At 41.5% G+C, this 16,708-nt stretch overlaps 1 protein-coding gene across 1 annotated transcript in view; it reads left to right on the top strand.

Annotated features, from left to right (window-relative positions):
• Positions 1–1,037: 1,037 nt before the first annotated feature.
• LOC107550126 (probable G-protein coupled receptor 149) overlaps positions 1,038–16,708 on the top strand; it is a 28,326-nt gene continuing 12,655 nt past the window's right edge. Inside the window, exons 1-3 of the mRNA XM_016231353.1 lie at positions 1,038–2,242; positions 3,004–3,187; positions 3,440–3,879. Of these exons, the coding sequence (XP_016086839.1) occupies positions 1,304–2,242; positions 3,004–3,187; positions 3,440–3,879 (1,563 nt within the window). The 5' untranslated portion in view covers positions 1,038–1,303. The remainder of the gene's footprint in view (positions 2,243–3,003; positions 3,188–3,439; positions 3,880–16,708) is intronic.

Here is a 16,708-nt window from a genome sequence, read left to right as displayed (position 1 = left end):
TATACATTTTATGTCAATGATGCTTATAGCATTATTTTAGTGTTGTATGTGTAACTCTGATTATGTGTTTGTAGCAAAACTGTGTTCTGTCATGCTTTTTAGCAATTGTTTAAGGAAAGGCCTAATTTGATATGTATTATTATAGTGGTTATTAATAGTATATTTTAAAGTAAAAATTAGATTTTGGGCATCACTTAATGAAATATAGCCTATCCTATCCTATTACTATACATTTAAAAATACACAGACATCACCATGGCATCCCCAAATGCTGAAATACTGTTTCTGGCAACCGCAGCTGCCATCTTTTCCCGTAAATGTAACCGGATTATTTTAGAGAATACATTTTGGGTTCACGATACATACTGCACATGAGTGTTCTGTAATACTAATGAAGTACACGTAGTCCACAAATGATGCGAATAATATATGGCGCTGCAATGCATAGTAATTCATTATAGTACCTAACAAATGTAATTATACAATGTTAGTCTTTTACACAAAGCGCACGTTCCTCGTCTAGCAGTGACAGATGAAGCAGGCCTAATTTGATATGTATTATTATAGTGGTTATTACTAGTATATTTTAAAGTAAAAATTAGATTTTGGGCATCACTTAATGAAATATAGCCTATCCTATCCTATTACTATACATTTAAAAATACACAGACATCACCATGGCATCCCCAAATGCTGAAATACTGTTTCTGGCAACCGCAGCTGCCATCTTTTCCCGTAAATGTAACCGGATTATTTTAGAGAATACATTTTGGGTTCACGATACATACTGCACATGAGTGTTCTGTAATACTAATGAAGTACACGTAGTCCACTAATGATGCGAATAATATATGGCATAGTAATTCATTATAGTACCTAACAAATGTAATTATACAATGTTAGTCTTTTACACAAAGCGCACGTTCCTCGTCTAGCAGTGACAAATGAAGGAAGGTGGCTCCACCCCTCTACTAACGTCTCCTATCTGAGAGCTCATTCATACTGAAGAGATGTGCTGCGCGAGCTGCGCTCAACCTATACGCGCGCGGCACATATATCCACAAATGCTCGAAGAAGAAACCACAATGCCACCATCGTGCAAGTAGAAGTTTGAACGGAAAATGGTTATATTATGCACTACATTTGTTGAGCACAAGTGCATGAAGACCAGCGGATGGGCACTTACAAGCACTTCGTGGCGCGCTGTAGCTGTAGGAGGAAACTTCCATGCGCTCGGTCTGATCACCGGATCCTCTAAGAGGGAATGAGACGAGTGAAGTCGGGAAAGTTAGACTGAAGGAAAATGTCGGCGACACATGCCTCACCTTTGTCCAACAAAACCAACCAATATGAGTTCGAGGACGCGGTCGAGGGCAACTGGCAGCTTCTCTTTGGTTTATCCTTCGCCGTCGCCACTGTCACTTGCTTGGGAGGTTTGTACTCGCTTATGTCGCTGCTCAGGATGAGAAGTAAGTCTTCCCTCTGTCTGATAGTGGCTTCTTTATCCATAGATGACCTGATCAGCGTCGTGCCGCTCACGCTCTTCATGATCTTGCAATGGAGGAGCGGAGACGCGAACCGGTCGGGCACAATGTGCACTCTGTCCGGACTCCTGTATGTTTTCCAAGGGTTGTCAAGCAATATGAAATCCTGTCTCATAGTTGCCTACACTTTTTACGTGACAAAACGCTTTGGAGTGTATCAGAGGGGTAACCGACCTCTCGGGGTGTTTGTGGCGGTGGTGGCGGTGTGGATGGTGAGTCTCGCGGTCAGCGTCCTGCCCGTGTGTGGCTGGGGTCGCTTCGCCCCCACTTCTCTCGGCTGTCTCCCGGAGAACGACAGCCTGTACGTGCTACTTCTGTTCGCTGTTTACTCGCTGTGTTTCTGCGGGATGGTAGTTTGCTCGGTTCCTCTCATCTGCCAGCTCATGTGCTCCACGGAGGCCCTGAGAACATTTTACCCGAGATATTTTGAAATTGCCGGGTCGGCGCCGCTGTGTGAGATCCCCTCTCTGTCACGGGATAGTTTGGAGAAAAGTTTGGGAGCCTACAAAGAATTCAACTCAAACACTGGCAGTTTTAAGAACAAAACAGAGGCGTATTCCTTCTCGTACTCTCCAACAACCGGTCATTTCCAGGAAGATGAAGCTCAGAGTGCACGACATTCCCCTGTGTTTTTCTCTCAAAAGCGCTTCTCGATGATTCTGGCCATAGCGCGAATGGTTCTGTGGATGCCAATGATGGTGAGATCTATTTTTCACTTGAAAAACCTTTTAATTGTTACACTTAACTATTAATTATTGTTACACTGTCGAAATGAAAAGGTACTTGAGGCCTCATTAGAAAGACTGATAACCATAGCTGAACAATATTGTCAATATTGCAATATTCTTTTCATTATGTTCATATTGCATGTTATGGTTTAATGTTGTAGTCTAATGATTGTTGATTATAGTTATATTTAAACATTGGTCCTTCATATCACTTAGCCTATTGGCCAAAAAACAATCACACTGTAGTTTAATTTCTACTTCAGACTGCCACACTGGCAGAATACTCTGGAGTTCATCCTATTGTGTAGGCAAGGAACTTAATATTTTAAGTGCCTCAAAGCCTTTGCAGTCCCCCTACAGCAGGAGCTCCATGATGTAAGTTCCTCCGAGAACTGGCCTTTTTCAATTAGTTTTCATAAGGGTTTCGCTAGTTTGGGAATCTGAGAAACCACAGAAAGTTCCTTATTTACAGTGTGTAACAAAAAGCGTGCACCAGTCTAAAATGCTTTGTTCAACTGTATTCACAGATATATTTTCTGCTTGACATCAGGGAAGGCCTAAAGGCAATGATATAGGCGGACCTTTCAATATAACCTGTCAATGTAAATGTTTCTTTTCTTTTCATATAATTTTTCTTTTCTTTTCTTTTTTTATTATATGGTCTGTTTTAAACATCCTGAAATGATTGGTGATTCACCTATAATTTTCACTGGCTAACATTGCCCTTGCAGACCCAAATCCTGGTGAGTCATGCTGTTCACATGCACAGCTCGTCCTTGGAGACTCTCTGTTTTTTCCTGACCTTGCTCTCCGCGATGGTCACCCCTGTTTTTGTGCTTTCGGAACGCTTGATCCATCTGCCGTGCGGCTGCTTCATCAACTGCCGTCAAGGCTTAGGATCGGAGCTTTCCAACGGTTGGTACACTAATAAAAAAAACAAAAAAACATCAGCCTAATGTAGGCCATTTTGTTTTTATGGATTTTTATGTAGGTTTATAAAAAGAACTTGGTTTATTTTGAACAATCCATTTAAAAACGTATTAGGTTGAATAAATGGTGTATTTTGATATATATCTTACATAAATATATCGTATTTATGTGTGTGAGAGAAACATAATCAAAATAGCTTTCCACATTGCCACATTATCATTTATGTGTTCTTTGCAGCAAAGAAAAGGAGATTCGAATTCAACCTCTCATTCCAGCAAGACTATGGCATTTACAAGATCTCCAATATCAAGTCACCAGCCATCGAGAAACCCTCTTTTAACAGTTTATACAGCTGCGATTTCTCTGAGAGCAGAGTGGCGGTGCTGGACAGCGGTCAGATCCGTAAGTTCAGCACCACGGCAGTAGAGGACAGCTCCCTCCACAGCGAGCTGCTGCTTGAAGAGAAAGCGGCCAGCCAGCCTCAGAGCTCCACAGAAAGGGATGGACCATGCAGTGTTTCACCTCAAGTTTCTACCTGCGATCATGAGGATCTTCACCTTGACAACTCGTCTGTATTTGATGGTCCCGAGAGGAGACTGTCTCATGAGGAGTGTCGTAAAATAGAGCTGACTGACTGGGAGTGGTGCAGGAGTAAATCAGAAAGGACACCCAGACAGGTAAGATGACACCCATTTAACAAATGTAAGGGATAGGTAACAAGAAAGGTAACAAGAAAACTATAGTAACAGGAAATTATATCACATTGTGTATATCACTGCAGACCCCATGAGAAACAGTCTCTTGAAAATATCAGAAAATGTGAACTTTTTATGAAAATGTTATGTACGTTTTTCACAACTATGAATACTTTTCTTGGTAATATTGCATAAGAATTATAAGATAGATTATAATAGTTTTTTCAGTTTCTTAATTTCTGATATAGGCTACCAATTTTATCAGCTTTGTAAATTAATTGTTTGTTGTCTTTGTTAATTGTATTTAGCTTATCTAAATACAATTAGATGACACCCATTTAACAAATGTAAGGGATAGGTAACAAGAAAGGTAACAAGAAAACTATAGTAACAGGAAATTATATCACATTGTGTATATCACTGCAGACCCCATGAGAAACAGTCTCTTGAAAATATCAGAAAATGTGAACTTTTTATGAAAATGTTATGTACGTTTTTCACAACTATGAATACTTTTCTTGGTAATATTGCATAAGAATTATAAGATAGATTATAATAGTTTTTTCAGTTTCTTAATTTCTGATATAGGCTACCAATTTTATCAGCTTTGATCTAAATACAATTAATTGTTATTGCCCTCACTATATTAACTGCTTACAGTTAAATATGTAGCAAATTAGCTCACAAGGGAAATGTATATAAATAATTACAATTAATTATAATTACAATTATTTACCACAGCTGCCCGTATAGTAACTGTAGCAGAATTAATATTACAATCACTAATCTGTTCGTCAAGCGAACATTCAGTATAATTTCATATCAAATCTAAGGAAGGACATCTTCGTGGCCACAGAAAATAACTTTTTTATATTACTAATGCATTAGAGCATGTAGCTATAGATTGTATCATAAAAGGGACACCATTCACAAGCGATGACAGAACCAGAAACTCAGGTAATTTGTTTACAAAAGTTTTATTAACTAAACAATAACTCATAACTAATCTAAACAAACAAACAAACATACAAACACTCATACATTGGGGAGTTGAAGTGGATGAATGAAACCGTAAGAGAAACCAGAGAATGCAGTTATGGAAAATGAGTCAGTTAACCACCTGAGTGAAACCATCAGTGCTGTGTTAGAACGGGGTCTACAGCTTATACTAAACCTCTGTTTCGTTTAGTTAAATGTACGATACTTGCATTGTCTTGGCTGTTGAACGAGCATCCGGATGCAGTCTCGGATGAAAGTCTTGATGGTTTGGAGGTTTGGTGATGTAGGAGTCACAATCACCTTCTTCCGGGTTTGAAGAGGTATGATCTCCAAAAAGATGTTATTCTGACTCTGTGGTGGTCGGGACAGTTTTCTCCCAGATGCAAAGTGAAGGAATGGCTATAGTTGAGGTCTGCCAAGGGTGATGAGAGCAGAGACAAGAAACAAAAGCCACAAACCCAAAAAGCTACGCGGGTCACTGATGTGAGGCCTTATAAGTTCAATGCAGCTCACACCTCTGGATTTGACCAATGAGGAATGGAGCCAATGAGGAATGGTACCTCTGGAGGGAAATTTTACGACTCTTTGTCTCCAAGCATGGTATTTTGCATATGTAACTGGATTGGATGTTGATATAAAAACTATTAAAGATTCTTAGAACACTAATATGTTGCATAATTATCAACATATAGTATACACTCTCATTTAGATCATCAGAATACGACTTCATAGAGACCAAACATGGTATAAGTGAGGTGATATTAACTAGTGATCTATCATAAGCATGCATAAAACAGTATACAATACACAAGACCATATAAAAGAATGTAATACACAATGACCTGGGGATATGCATGATAGGAAGGTCATAGAAAAATCTGTCTATGAGTTAAATGAAAGAAGTAATTTCCTATAGCAGTATGTGTCTGTTTTAGAGTGAATTAAGTAAGGGGGGGGGGTTCTCTCTACATACTTTTAGGTTGTAAATAGGTTTGGGTATCGTTAGAAATTTCCGATTCCAGTTCCAGTTTTGTCTAACGATTCCCGGTTCTGATTCCGGTTCCATTTAAATGAACTTTTTTTTTTTTACTATTTTACCTTCATTGAATGTAGTGTTGCTGTAAGGTAGTGGTAAGTAATGTTGAGTAATGCTAGTCCATCAATCACATGTGCTTCAAAGTTGATGTTTTTTACACTATCAATAACATTTTGCTTTTCAAGCTGGAATAAGCTGGTTGGACAAATAGTCCCTTGAGGGCTAAGACACTTGTTCATTTCTCTAAATTAATGAAATATTAACTGTTATACTTATAACTATGTATACACACACTCCATAAATCCCCTATCTTACAAATAATAATGCAGTCAGGAGATGGTGTGATCCAATGAGTGGTTTCCACATTTTTAAACATTTTAAATGCATGAAAATAAATATTTTCAATCACTTTATCACACTTGAAATGACCTGTACACTAAATAATCTAACCCTCATACTTACATAACAATAGCAGTCTATTTATTTAGTGGTCCAAGTTGAAGTCAATATGCCTATGTATATTAATGAAAATATGGGACAAATATAATGTAATTTAGTGGCAAAACAGTCAGACAAAACAACGTGCACAGTTATCAAAGAAGCAAGTGCGCGTATATGGCGCGCACTCCATGCCAAAATCAAACGTCAGAACGACCGACCGACCGACTGACAAACCGAACGTCTATCCGAACATCTTGTACTTTGAGCGTCTTATGGAGCGGGTGACCCACGTGACGACCTCAAAAAGCTGAATTTTCAGCGTCATTACTCCAGTCTTCTGTGAAATCACTCCTTCATGCTGATTTGCTGCTCAAGAAACATTTCTGATTATCAATATAGGAAACAGTTGTGCTTCTTCATTATTTTTATGCAAATCATAACCATATTAAAATTCAAAATACCATTAAAACACACACACACACACACACACACACATCAACAAGGAGTAATTAAATTGAACAAAAGTGCCAGTAAGACATATTTCAAATATAATGCTGTTATTTTGAACTTTCTATTCATCAAAGAATCCTGAAAAAATATGTGGAATATCTCCTGCTTTTCCAAATTAACCGTCAAAGCATGCATGGTTTGTATATAATACCCTCTGCTGCTTTAACTTTAATAATACACTGCATATAATTTCTAAATCAGCCATTGCAAAAATCTAATTTTGACTATTTTGGAGGACACAACTGAAGTAAAAGAGCTTACATTAAGGTAAGAAAAACACAAACGTGTTACAACGTGTCTTCACACGTAAACAACACGTTGGGAACACGATCGGTTACTTGCACTTCCACCGGTCGCCATTAGAACGCGTTAACAACACGTGTACGTGTAGGAACATGTTACATATGATTTTATGCAAATGATCAATAATTTAGTTCTGGCTCATTGTTTGTATGTGGAAGACATGAAAATCAATGAACCTTAAATACAAAGTTTAGTCTGTTTGAATTTACAGATTTAACTGATTAAGCCTAAATGATAATAATAATTTAGTAATTTTATTAAGATTCAGTCGGTATTGATATTTCTCTTTAGGCTTCGCTACCGTTCGGACGTTTTTGCTTACTGCTCTGCGCTTTGCTCCCTATTTCTGTACTTTTCTTTGATTTTTCTAAGATTTTTACTTCAGCAGATCAGCACAGTGCTCAAACAACATATTTTTGGCACAAACACTAAAACTAAAAACTCTCTGGGACTGGAATAATACCACGAAAAAGAAGACTTTTGCCTCCCACTGCCAGCAGCTTACATTCCGGAGAAGGGAAAACACAGCTGCCCACATTCAAACAGAAGAGAAAGAAAATGCCTCCTGTTGAATCTACTTGCTGCATGAACTACTGCAAACTTCTACAAAGGATTACGGTTCTTGAAACAAAGTTACTTGCTGGATTCTTAAATTCATTTTAAACCTCTTAAATCAATTTTTTAAATTCCTTGTTTTATTGTTGTGATTATTGTTTTTATTTTATTTTATGTAAAGCACTTTGAATTACCATTGTGTATGAAATGTGCTATACAAATAAACTTGCCTTGCCTTGCCTTGCCTTTAGTCTTTGAAAATAAAATATCATGCTTATATTTTAGAAGGGATATACTTCTTCAATATACACACTTTTATTAGTTATTTGTTATTGTTATTTGTTTGATATTATGTATTTATTTTTATGCATGTTTTTAATGTTTTCAAAAAACTTAAGTGAGGAACATTGAAAGACCAATTTGTCCTCCTAAAAAGGCAATAAAACGGCATGGATCGCGGTAGCGGGGCTGGTTTACTTTATGGGTTACTTTGAGGTCTGGTACAAATTTGACACACAAAAATAGATCTACATATGCACGATTAATCATTAAAAGATTGGTATTTCTGTGTGGAAAACATGTAATAATAAAGTAAGTATTGGGGTAACAGTTCATGGTCCAGATATAAACACTGATGTTTTTAGCAGCCGTGATCAAAATGACTAAATGACCTTTAATAACAGTCATTCAGGACTTCCGTTCAAAAACTCAGGAGGAAGTCTTCATTAATTTCAAACAATTTTTTGTATAATTAATTCATTTAAATTAATGTTTCTAATAGACACATTTATAGCAGAACCTCAAGTAAATTACATGTTATTTTGTTTAGTCATTATATAGCCTATAGGTGGGAGCTTTTTTAATGATCAGTGAGAGCAGAACGAATGTGTCATGTTTTAAACTCAACAAAATGGTAAAATACATCTATCAAGAGCATGCTCACAGATAAAAACAACAGAGAACAAAACAGCGTTGGATGAAGTGGACTAAAGCCCTGCACGGGCCTCAAATATAGGCCCTATAGTCCGGCCTTGTCCGACAGCTCATCAGAATTCTCGGCCCGAGCCCATCTTTTGTTCCCCTTCTCCCAAAACAGCTTATACTACCGTTTCGGCTATTAAAATAGTTCAGTTTTGTATATAATGGAAAAGTATATTTCATTTCTTTTTTTTTATAAAGTTCATTTAGAAAAACGTTTGGAGCAGTTTTTGTTCGTTAAATGTACGTTTTTTTTTAAAGTAACGACCAAGCGGCCAGCGGCAGACAGTGAGATGATCATAGCCTATGTTTGATCAATTTAGCCTTCTCAAATCATCATGACTTGCCTAAAATAAAATCTATAGAAATATAACAGTTCAAGCATATCACAAATGTTAGTTTAAACGTTTAACCTATAGATAAATGCGCGCTGTTAGACGCATATCCAATCGTTTGTGTGGAGAGTGGAAGGCAGCTGAAGTACACTTTGCAGGACATGGAGGCGCCAGTGCGATCACTTGCATTTTTTTCTAACAGTGGAAACAACCTAAAATACGCTGTCATTTTTGCTCATAAAGGTAAGATTAATACATCATTTGGAACTGTAAAGGGTCGACTTTTATTTGTTGGCACTCACAATATCAATACTCCGATTTTAATACGATTAAGACAATACTCTAATTAAGAATCTACCATGTAACTTAAACAGAGATTTTTGATTACCTTAATCTGGCTAAAGTCATAATTTTAGTAAACAGAAATCGAATTAAGACATGTGGAGTATTGCTATTTTAGTCGCATTATTGAAGTGCAGTATAGACATGTAAACACCTTAATCAAATTATTACCGTAGTGTAGGACTTTTCGCCGCATTTTGCGACAGGATACACACACGGCAGTGCTCAACCGTTTGACCACAAATAAAAGAGCTTCAACACCGCTATCGCCTGTATGCACGTACAATAATAATTCAATTAAATAATTAACTGCACTTGAAACTTTCATAAAATTAAAAATGAAACCCAAAACTGATGGCATCATCATGAAGAGGAACTATAGGTTTATACGTGAAATTCTGGAGGGGACGTCGGATGGCGTCACGTGGGACGTAATGACGTGTGCTATTAATCGAACTATGTACTAGGGATGTGCTTTTTTTTATTAGACATTAAAGACATAACATGCAACATTTACAACTTTAACAAGACATCCAAAAAGATAACACAATTAAAGGAATGGGTTTACATTACATAGAGAAAAAAAAATCAATAATACTTAAAGAAAAGAAAAAAAGACAGCTCTTCATGGTCCAAGGAATGAGGGTGGTTTTGAGCTCTTGGACTCTTGAGCTCTTGGACTTTTTCGATTTAAATTATACTTTCAAAGTAAAATGGCTCAGAAACTGTCTACTGAAATCAGACTCGATATGGTTTTTTATACCATATATTTTTAAAAAGGTTGGAGGTTTACGCTTTTTGTTAATGTGTGATGACTCGACTAGCAAACTGCCTGTGGCATTATCTAATTTCTATCAACAAGCTCTCAAGGCCTGGAAGTTATGTTATGATCATAACTTTTATGTACTAGGGATGTGCATCTCTTAGGGATGTGCATCTCATGACTCAGGCCGATACGATATGCATCTCGATGCATAGCCAACGATACGATATATTTAAGATACGTATGAAGCAGCTACCGATGCGATGCAATACGATACGATTCACCCCTATTACGATGCAGTGCGATTCGATGCAATATGATGCAATGGAGAAAATATGATCACTTTTAATGCCTCGAGGCCCGTTTCATAAAACAAGTTAACCAAATAAGCCAGGCTTATTTCAGTTAGTCTGACTCATTGTCAAATGATTTGGTTCCATAAAGCAAATTTAACATGGGCCTAGATCAAGCTAGTCACTGTGGCAACTTATGCTGGGAAACTAACCTGGTCTAAAGCAGGTTAACTGTCAGGCTAAGCTAAACTCCTCTACTGACCAATAGCAACAATGATATTACCACAGTATTGTTTTACTTTTTTCTTTTTTTTCTTACAGTTTCTAGCCATGCAGCCTTTCTCTCTGGTTTTATTAAAGCTTTACCTTTTATAGTTTGCAGAACAGATAGCAGAACATTACAATCTAAAATTGCTCTTTAAAGCATTAAAATAACTGAATTAAAAGTTAAAATCACTGAATTAAAAATGAAAATACTAAAGAAAATGACTATTTTAACTGCTATAATAGAAACACACATTAACTCATTTGAGCAAAGTAATTATAGTAGGCCTACTGTAGCCTACTAGCTTACAATTGATTTAGCCTACCTATCACAATAGTCCACTTACAGTTACTGCTATCATAAAAATACACTTTATATGTAGGTTTAAAATTCTACAGAAGACACATTTAATGTCCAAAAACAAATATTTTAGCAAAATGTATATTTTACTCAGAATTATTGCGCTCCTAATCGATTGCACTCTGTCTGTTTAGCGTGCAGCAGCGCTCTTTCACTCGCGTCAGCCCACTCCTGACAGCAAAATGGATATGTTTGCATGACTTTCTAACATTTACAGATGAAAAATATATCTGTGGCATGTCAGTTATGCACTGAGGAAAACATAACGTCTCAAATGCATTAAACAGATTGTCATACGGGTTAAGAGGGAGGAAGGAAGAAGACCGGGTCGGCGGACTGGAACGCGAGTGTTTATTCAAGTCTCTCAGTAAATACAACAGAACAAGGCGCTCCCTGCGCATTCAAACTCTCCGTCAATAACTCAGAATATAGCTCTATATATGCTTTGCTCCAGTAGTCCAGTTTCCTGGGTGGCTCGCATTCCCAGTCAGTCTCTCTCTCCCTTCCATGCTCCAGGTGGCCCCTTTTATCTGGTCTCTCCACACCAATTATTGAAACGAGACACAGGTGATTATCATTTGCGCTTGACCTACTTACGCACCGCTCATCTCCTGCCTCTCTCTCCAGGTGCAGACCTCTCTGAACCACGCCCCCCTCGCCACATACCCCCACCGCCCGACTCAGGCCGGGGAGCCCTCCGGCCTGCAGCCCACCCCCCTCCATTTCTGGAGAGGAAGTCAGCTACCGCCATCTGTACCCCGGCCTGTGGATCACCTTGAATTTGAAGGGTTGTAATGCTAGATACAAACGGGTGATACGCGCGTTGGTATCCTTCATGCGGTGGAGCCACTGCAAGGGCGCGTGGTCCGAACAGAGAGTGAACTCCCGTCCCAGGAGATAATAGCGGAGGGTGAGAACGGCCCATCTGATCGCCAGACATTCCTTCTCAATGGTGCTGTACATCGTCTCCCTCTTTGAGAACTTCCGACTGATGTACAGCACAGGCCATTCCTCCCCCTCTATCTCCGTGCAGCCCTCGCTGAACCACGCCCCCCCCCCCACCGCATTCCTGGAGAGGAAGTCAGCTACCGCCATCTGTACCCCCGGCCTGTGGATCACCTTGAATTTGAAGGGTTGTAATGCTAGATACAAACGGGTGATACGCGCGTTGGTATCCTTCATGCGGTGGAGCCACTGCAAGGGCGCGTGGTCCGAACAGAGAGTGAACTCCCGTCCCAGGAGATAATAGCGGAGGGTGAGAACGGCCCATCTGATCGCCAGACATTCCTTCTCAATGGTGCTGTACATCGTCTCCCTCTTTGAGAACTTCCGACTGATGTACAGCACAGGCCATTCCTCCCCCTCTATCTCCTGGGACAGGACCGCGACCAGCCCCCTGTCCGACGCGTCAGTCTGCAACAATAAAGGGAGAGAGAAGTCAGGGGAGTGCAGGAGCGGCCCGCCACACAGAGCAGCCTTTACCTGGGTGAAAGCCTGCTGGCACTGCTCCGTCCACTGGACCGGGTCTGGGGCTTCCTTTTTAGTGAGGTCAGTCAGCGGGCTGGTGAGGTTCGAATACTTGGGTACAAACCTTCTATAATATCCCGCCAGCCCCAGGAACTGCCTCACCTCCTTTTTGGTCTTGGGTCTCGGACAGGTCGCAACTGCTGCCGTCTCATCAATTTGGGGACGCACCTGCCCGTGACCCAAGTGGAAGCCCAGATACCGTACCTCCACACGCCCAACCGCACACTTTTTCGGGTTGGCCGTACGCATACGCAGCATGCGACCGGAGGATCCGGTCCATGAGCCGCTGAAAGGTGGCCGGCGCCCTGAACAACCCGAAAGGAAGCGTTACGAATTGGTGTAATCCAAACGGCGTGGTGAAAGCCGTCTTTTCTTTGGATATTGGTGATAAGAGGATCTGCCAATATCCCTTCGTTAAATCCAGTGTCGAGTAAAATCGAGCAGCCCCCAGCTGATCAAGCAATTCGTCAACCCGTGGCATTGGATAAGTGTGGAACTTCGACACAGCATTCACCTTGTGATAATCCACACAGAACTGGACCGAGCCGTCCGTTTTAGCCACTAAAACTATCGGGCTCGCCCAATCACTGTTGGATTCCTCTATTACTCCCATATCTAGCATTGCCTCTAATTCAGTCTGAACTACTTTTTTTGTGTTCAGGCAGCCGATACAGCCGGCTGAGCACCACCACGCCCGGCTCCGTCTCAATGTGGTGCTGGATGAGGTCTGTGCGACCAGGCAGGGGCGAGAACACCTCTGCAAACTCTTGCTTGCACCTTGACCACGTCAGTGAGTTGGGAGGGCGAGAGGTGATCTCCTCCTGGGGCCAGAGCAAGAGATTGGCTTTTGGTGTTCACTTCTGGCTCGAGATCTTCCTCTCCGCCATCGCCAACATCACTGACTCTACCTCACTCCATTTTTTTAAGGAGATTGAGATGGTAAATCTGATGTGCTCCGCTCCTGTCTGAGTGCACTACCTCATAATTGAGATCTCCAACTCGCCGTGTGACCTCAAAGGGTCCTTGCCACTTGGCGAGTAATTTGGAACTAGAAGTTGGGAGTAATACGAGTACTTTTTCTCCCGGTGCAAATTTGCGTAATCTGGTTCCCCTGTTGTACAACTGGCTTTGTCTGCCCTGAGCCTGCAACAAATTCTCCATAGAGAGCCGCCCCAAAGTGTGGAGTTTTGTTCTCAGGTCCAGTACATACTGAATTTCACTTTTACTGTCCGAAGGTCTGTCCTCCCAAGTTTCACGTAGGACGTCCAACACCCCACGGTGCTGACGTCCGTAGAGAAGCTAAAAGGGGGAAAACCCCGTGGAGGCTTGGGGGACCTCGTGCATGGTGCTGTGTAAATCCCGTTCTTAATGAACCAATAAACCTCATATATACACTTTATCCATCACCGGTAGCTGTCATAAGTAAACACAGCTCTTACCTCTCATTAATGGGATGTGTAATGCGAGGTCCTAGGTCCACGGCGAAACTTCCTGATCAGCTCAGCAGGGTTTTCACCACTATGAGGTCCGCACAGTAGATTTATGAACTAAATTCAGATAATGTGTTATCCTTAATAAATTACTCAGAGTCTTGATTAAAAGAAAGTTTATCGAATCACCATATACAAATGGTTTCGCTTTATTAAAAACAATAACTCATAAGCAAAATTCAAGAAAATAACAGTAATCTTCACCCGTTTCTCGGCCCCGCAAAATCATAAAGCCCTTGATTATATAGGAGAAGGCGTTACAATTCTTCTCCTGCAAAGCATCTACTCAAACACTCCATTGGATAAATGCAAGACACACGAAACATTTGGTCACACCCCTTGTTTCAGCGAGTTGCAATTCTATTACATCATCACTCTAAGCACAGCATACATGTGCGTACATCTCTAAAAATACATACGGAGAAGTTCAAACAGAGTTTATCTCCGATTCGCTAACACAGGATGTCTGACCTTTATATGCTACCCACAATTATGCATCTACTTTTCTACAATGCAGCAACACCTTTGCAAAAATATACGAGCAGGTTTTCACACCTTAACATTTTCCATTTTTCTGTTAACCCACATAGTGACACCTGTTCTCGCTTTTGAGAGGATGCCAGTCTAACCGTTTATACTCTTAGAAGTGGCGCTGACTTTTTGAATCCTCAAACAGTCAACCTCACTTCGCAAAGTTTCCATTCTCAAATTAAACTCATTAACTTCAATAAATTGTTTAACCCTTTTCATCAACCGTTTATTTATACGTTCATGTTGACGAATTATCCGTAGAAGTTCTCTTGCCGTTAGCAGCATGTCCATCGTCTCTTGTCCGGTCACTTCTTCTCCATTTCTGCTTTCTTTTTTGCGCTCCGATGAGGTCTCTTCTGCATGGAGTCTAAAAGCAGATCATTAATAGGAATCTCTATTTTACCTTTTTGGTTCAGTCTTCGAATATGTGGGGTTTGACCGGGAAATTGAATAATTCCTATTTCAATGGCAAACAAGAGGGGTTCCAGCCATTTGTCCCAATTTTTGGCGTCTTCGTGAACGAACTTCCGAATCATGGTTTTTAATGTGCGATTAAATCGTTCGGCCAGACCGTCTGTGGGTGATAAACGCTGGTGCGAATCGATTTAATGCCCAAGAGTTCGTAAAGTTCACGGAGAGTCCGTGACATAAACGCCGTGCCTTGGTCGGCGAGAATCTCTTTCGGGATTCCCACCCGGGAGATTAGATGAAACAGGGCCTCCGCTACACTTTTCGCGGAAATGCTGCGGAGTGCCACTGCCTCTGGATTATGCAACGCGATACCCACTAAGATTAATGCAAAGCGATGCCCCCATGCAGATCGTTCTAATGGCCCAATGAGGTCCATGACAATTCTTTTGTAGGAGACCTGTATAAGAGGGAGAGGGCACAATGGTGCTTTTGGGGTGGCCAGTGGGTTCACCAGCTGACATTCACGACAAGACGCGCACCACCTGCACACATTCTCGTGAATGCCCAGCCAGAAAAATCGGGTCATTAGACGAATCAGTGTCGCTGTTTGCCCCAAATGCCCGGCCATCGGATTACAGTGGCCCGCCTGGAAAAGCATTTCCCGACGGCTTTTTGGTACCAACAATTGGGTTGTATCTTGTTTTGACTGAGTGTCTTGGGTCACTCGATACAACCAGTCTTTTATAATAGCAAAATAGGGATAGGAGAGCGGTCGAGCCGGTTGGAGAAGCTGCCCGTCGATAGAACGGACCTGTTCAAAAGCATTTGAGTGTTTCGTCCTGGGACTGCTCGAGGGGAAAATCGTCGCACGTTGTGAGGGTTCTCCTCTCAACAGCGCTCCGTTCCCCTGTCTCAGTCCCTCTTGGTCCCGGCTCAGCTTCTCCCACCTGAGCAACCGCCCCCCTCTCCCGCGCTCTTTCCTCCCAAGAGATGCCCGCACATAAATGCCCCAATAACGCCTTAAAACCTGGCCAATTTGTTCCCAAAATTAGAGGATGTCTGAGGTGCGGGCTAACTGCCACCTCTGCTCTATGCTTTTGTTCCCAAAATTGAATAGACACCGACATTAAGGGGTAGTTCACCACATCCCCGTGCACGCACCGAACCATGCGGCTCCTATCCAATGCCTCCGGCTGAATCAGGCTTTGATGCATTGAGGTTTGGTTGCATCCCGAATCCACCAAAGACTGATATGTACCCCCCTTAATACTCACGGGTATCTAGTACAGGCCAGCTTGATCGGGGGCAGCCTGCGGGGCATCCGGGACCCGGATCAGTGTCCCCACCTCCATCCCTGGACACCAATCGATAAAATGACCTGGGTCCCCGCAACGCCAGCAGGCTGGCCCAGGCCTCCCCGCCGCCCTAGTGGCAGGAAGTGGGTCAAGGAATTGGTGTGGAGAGAGCGGCGGAACAGGAGCTGCCGCCGGGCTGCTGCTTGCCGGACCCGCCCCCTTGGGCGGCACCCTCGGGGCGGTTGTGGGTTCTGTCCCTTGACCACCCCTCCAGCAGGGTGGGTCTCGTGGGGGCAGATTCCCTCAGGACCTGGGGAAAGGGACAGGTTTGGAAGGCAGAGAGGACACAGGGGGAGGGAGAGAGAGAGACAGATGGC

This window comes from Sinocyclocheilus grahami, unplaced genomic scaffold (genome assembly GCF_001515645.1).
Source record: "Sinocyclocheilus grahami isolate Dianchi unplaced genomic scaffold, SAMN03320097.WGS_v1.1 scaffold388.1, whole genome shotgun sequence".
In the NCBI taxonomy this organism is placed as follows: domain Eukaryota; kingdom Metazoa; phylum Chordata; class Actinopteri; order Cypriniformes; family Cyprinidae; genus Sinocyclocheilus; species Sinocyclocheilus grahami.
The sequence above is the reverse complement of the archived record's forward strand: the minus strand, read 5'-3'. Positions and strand labels throughout refer to the sequence as shown.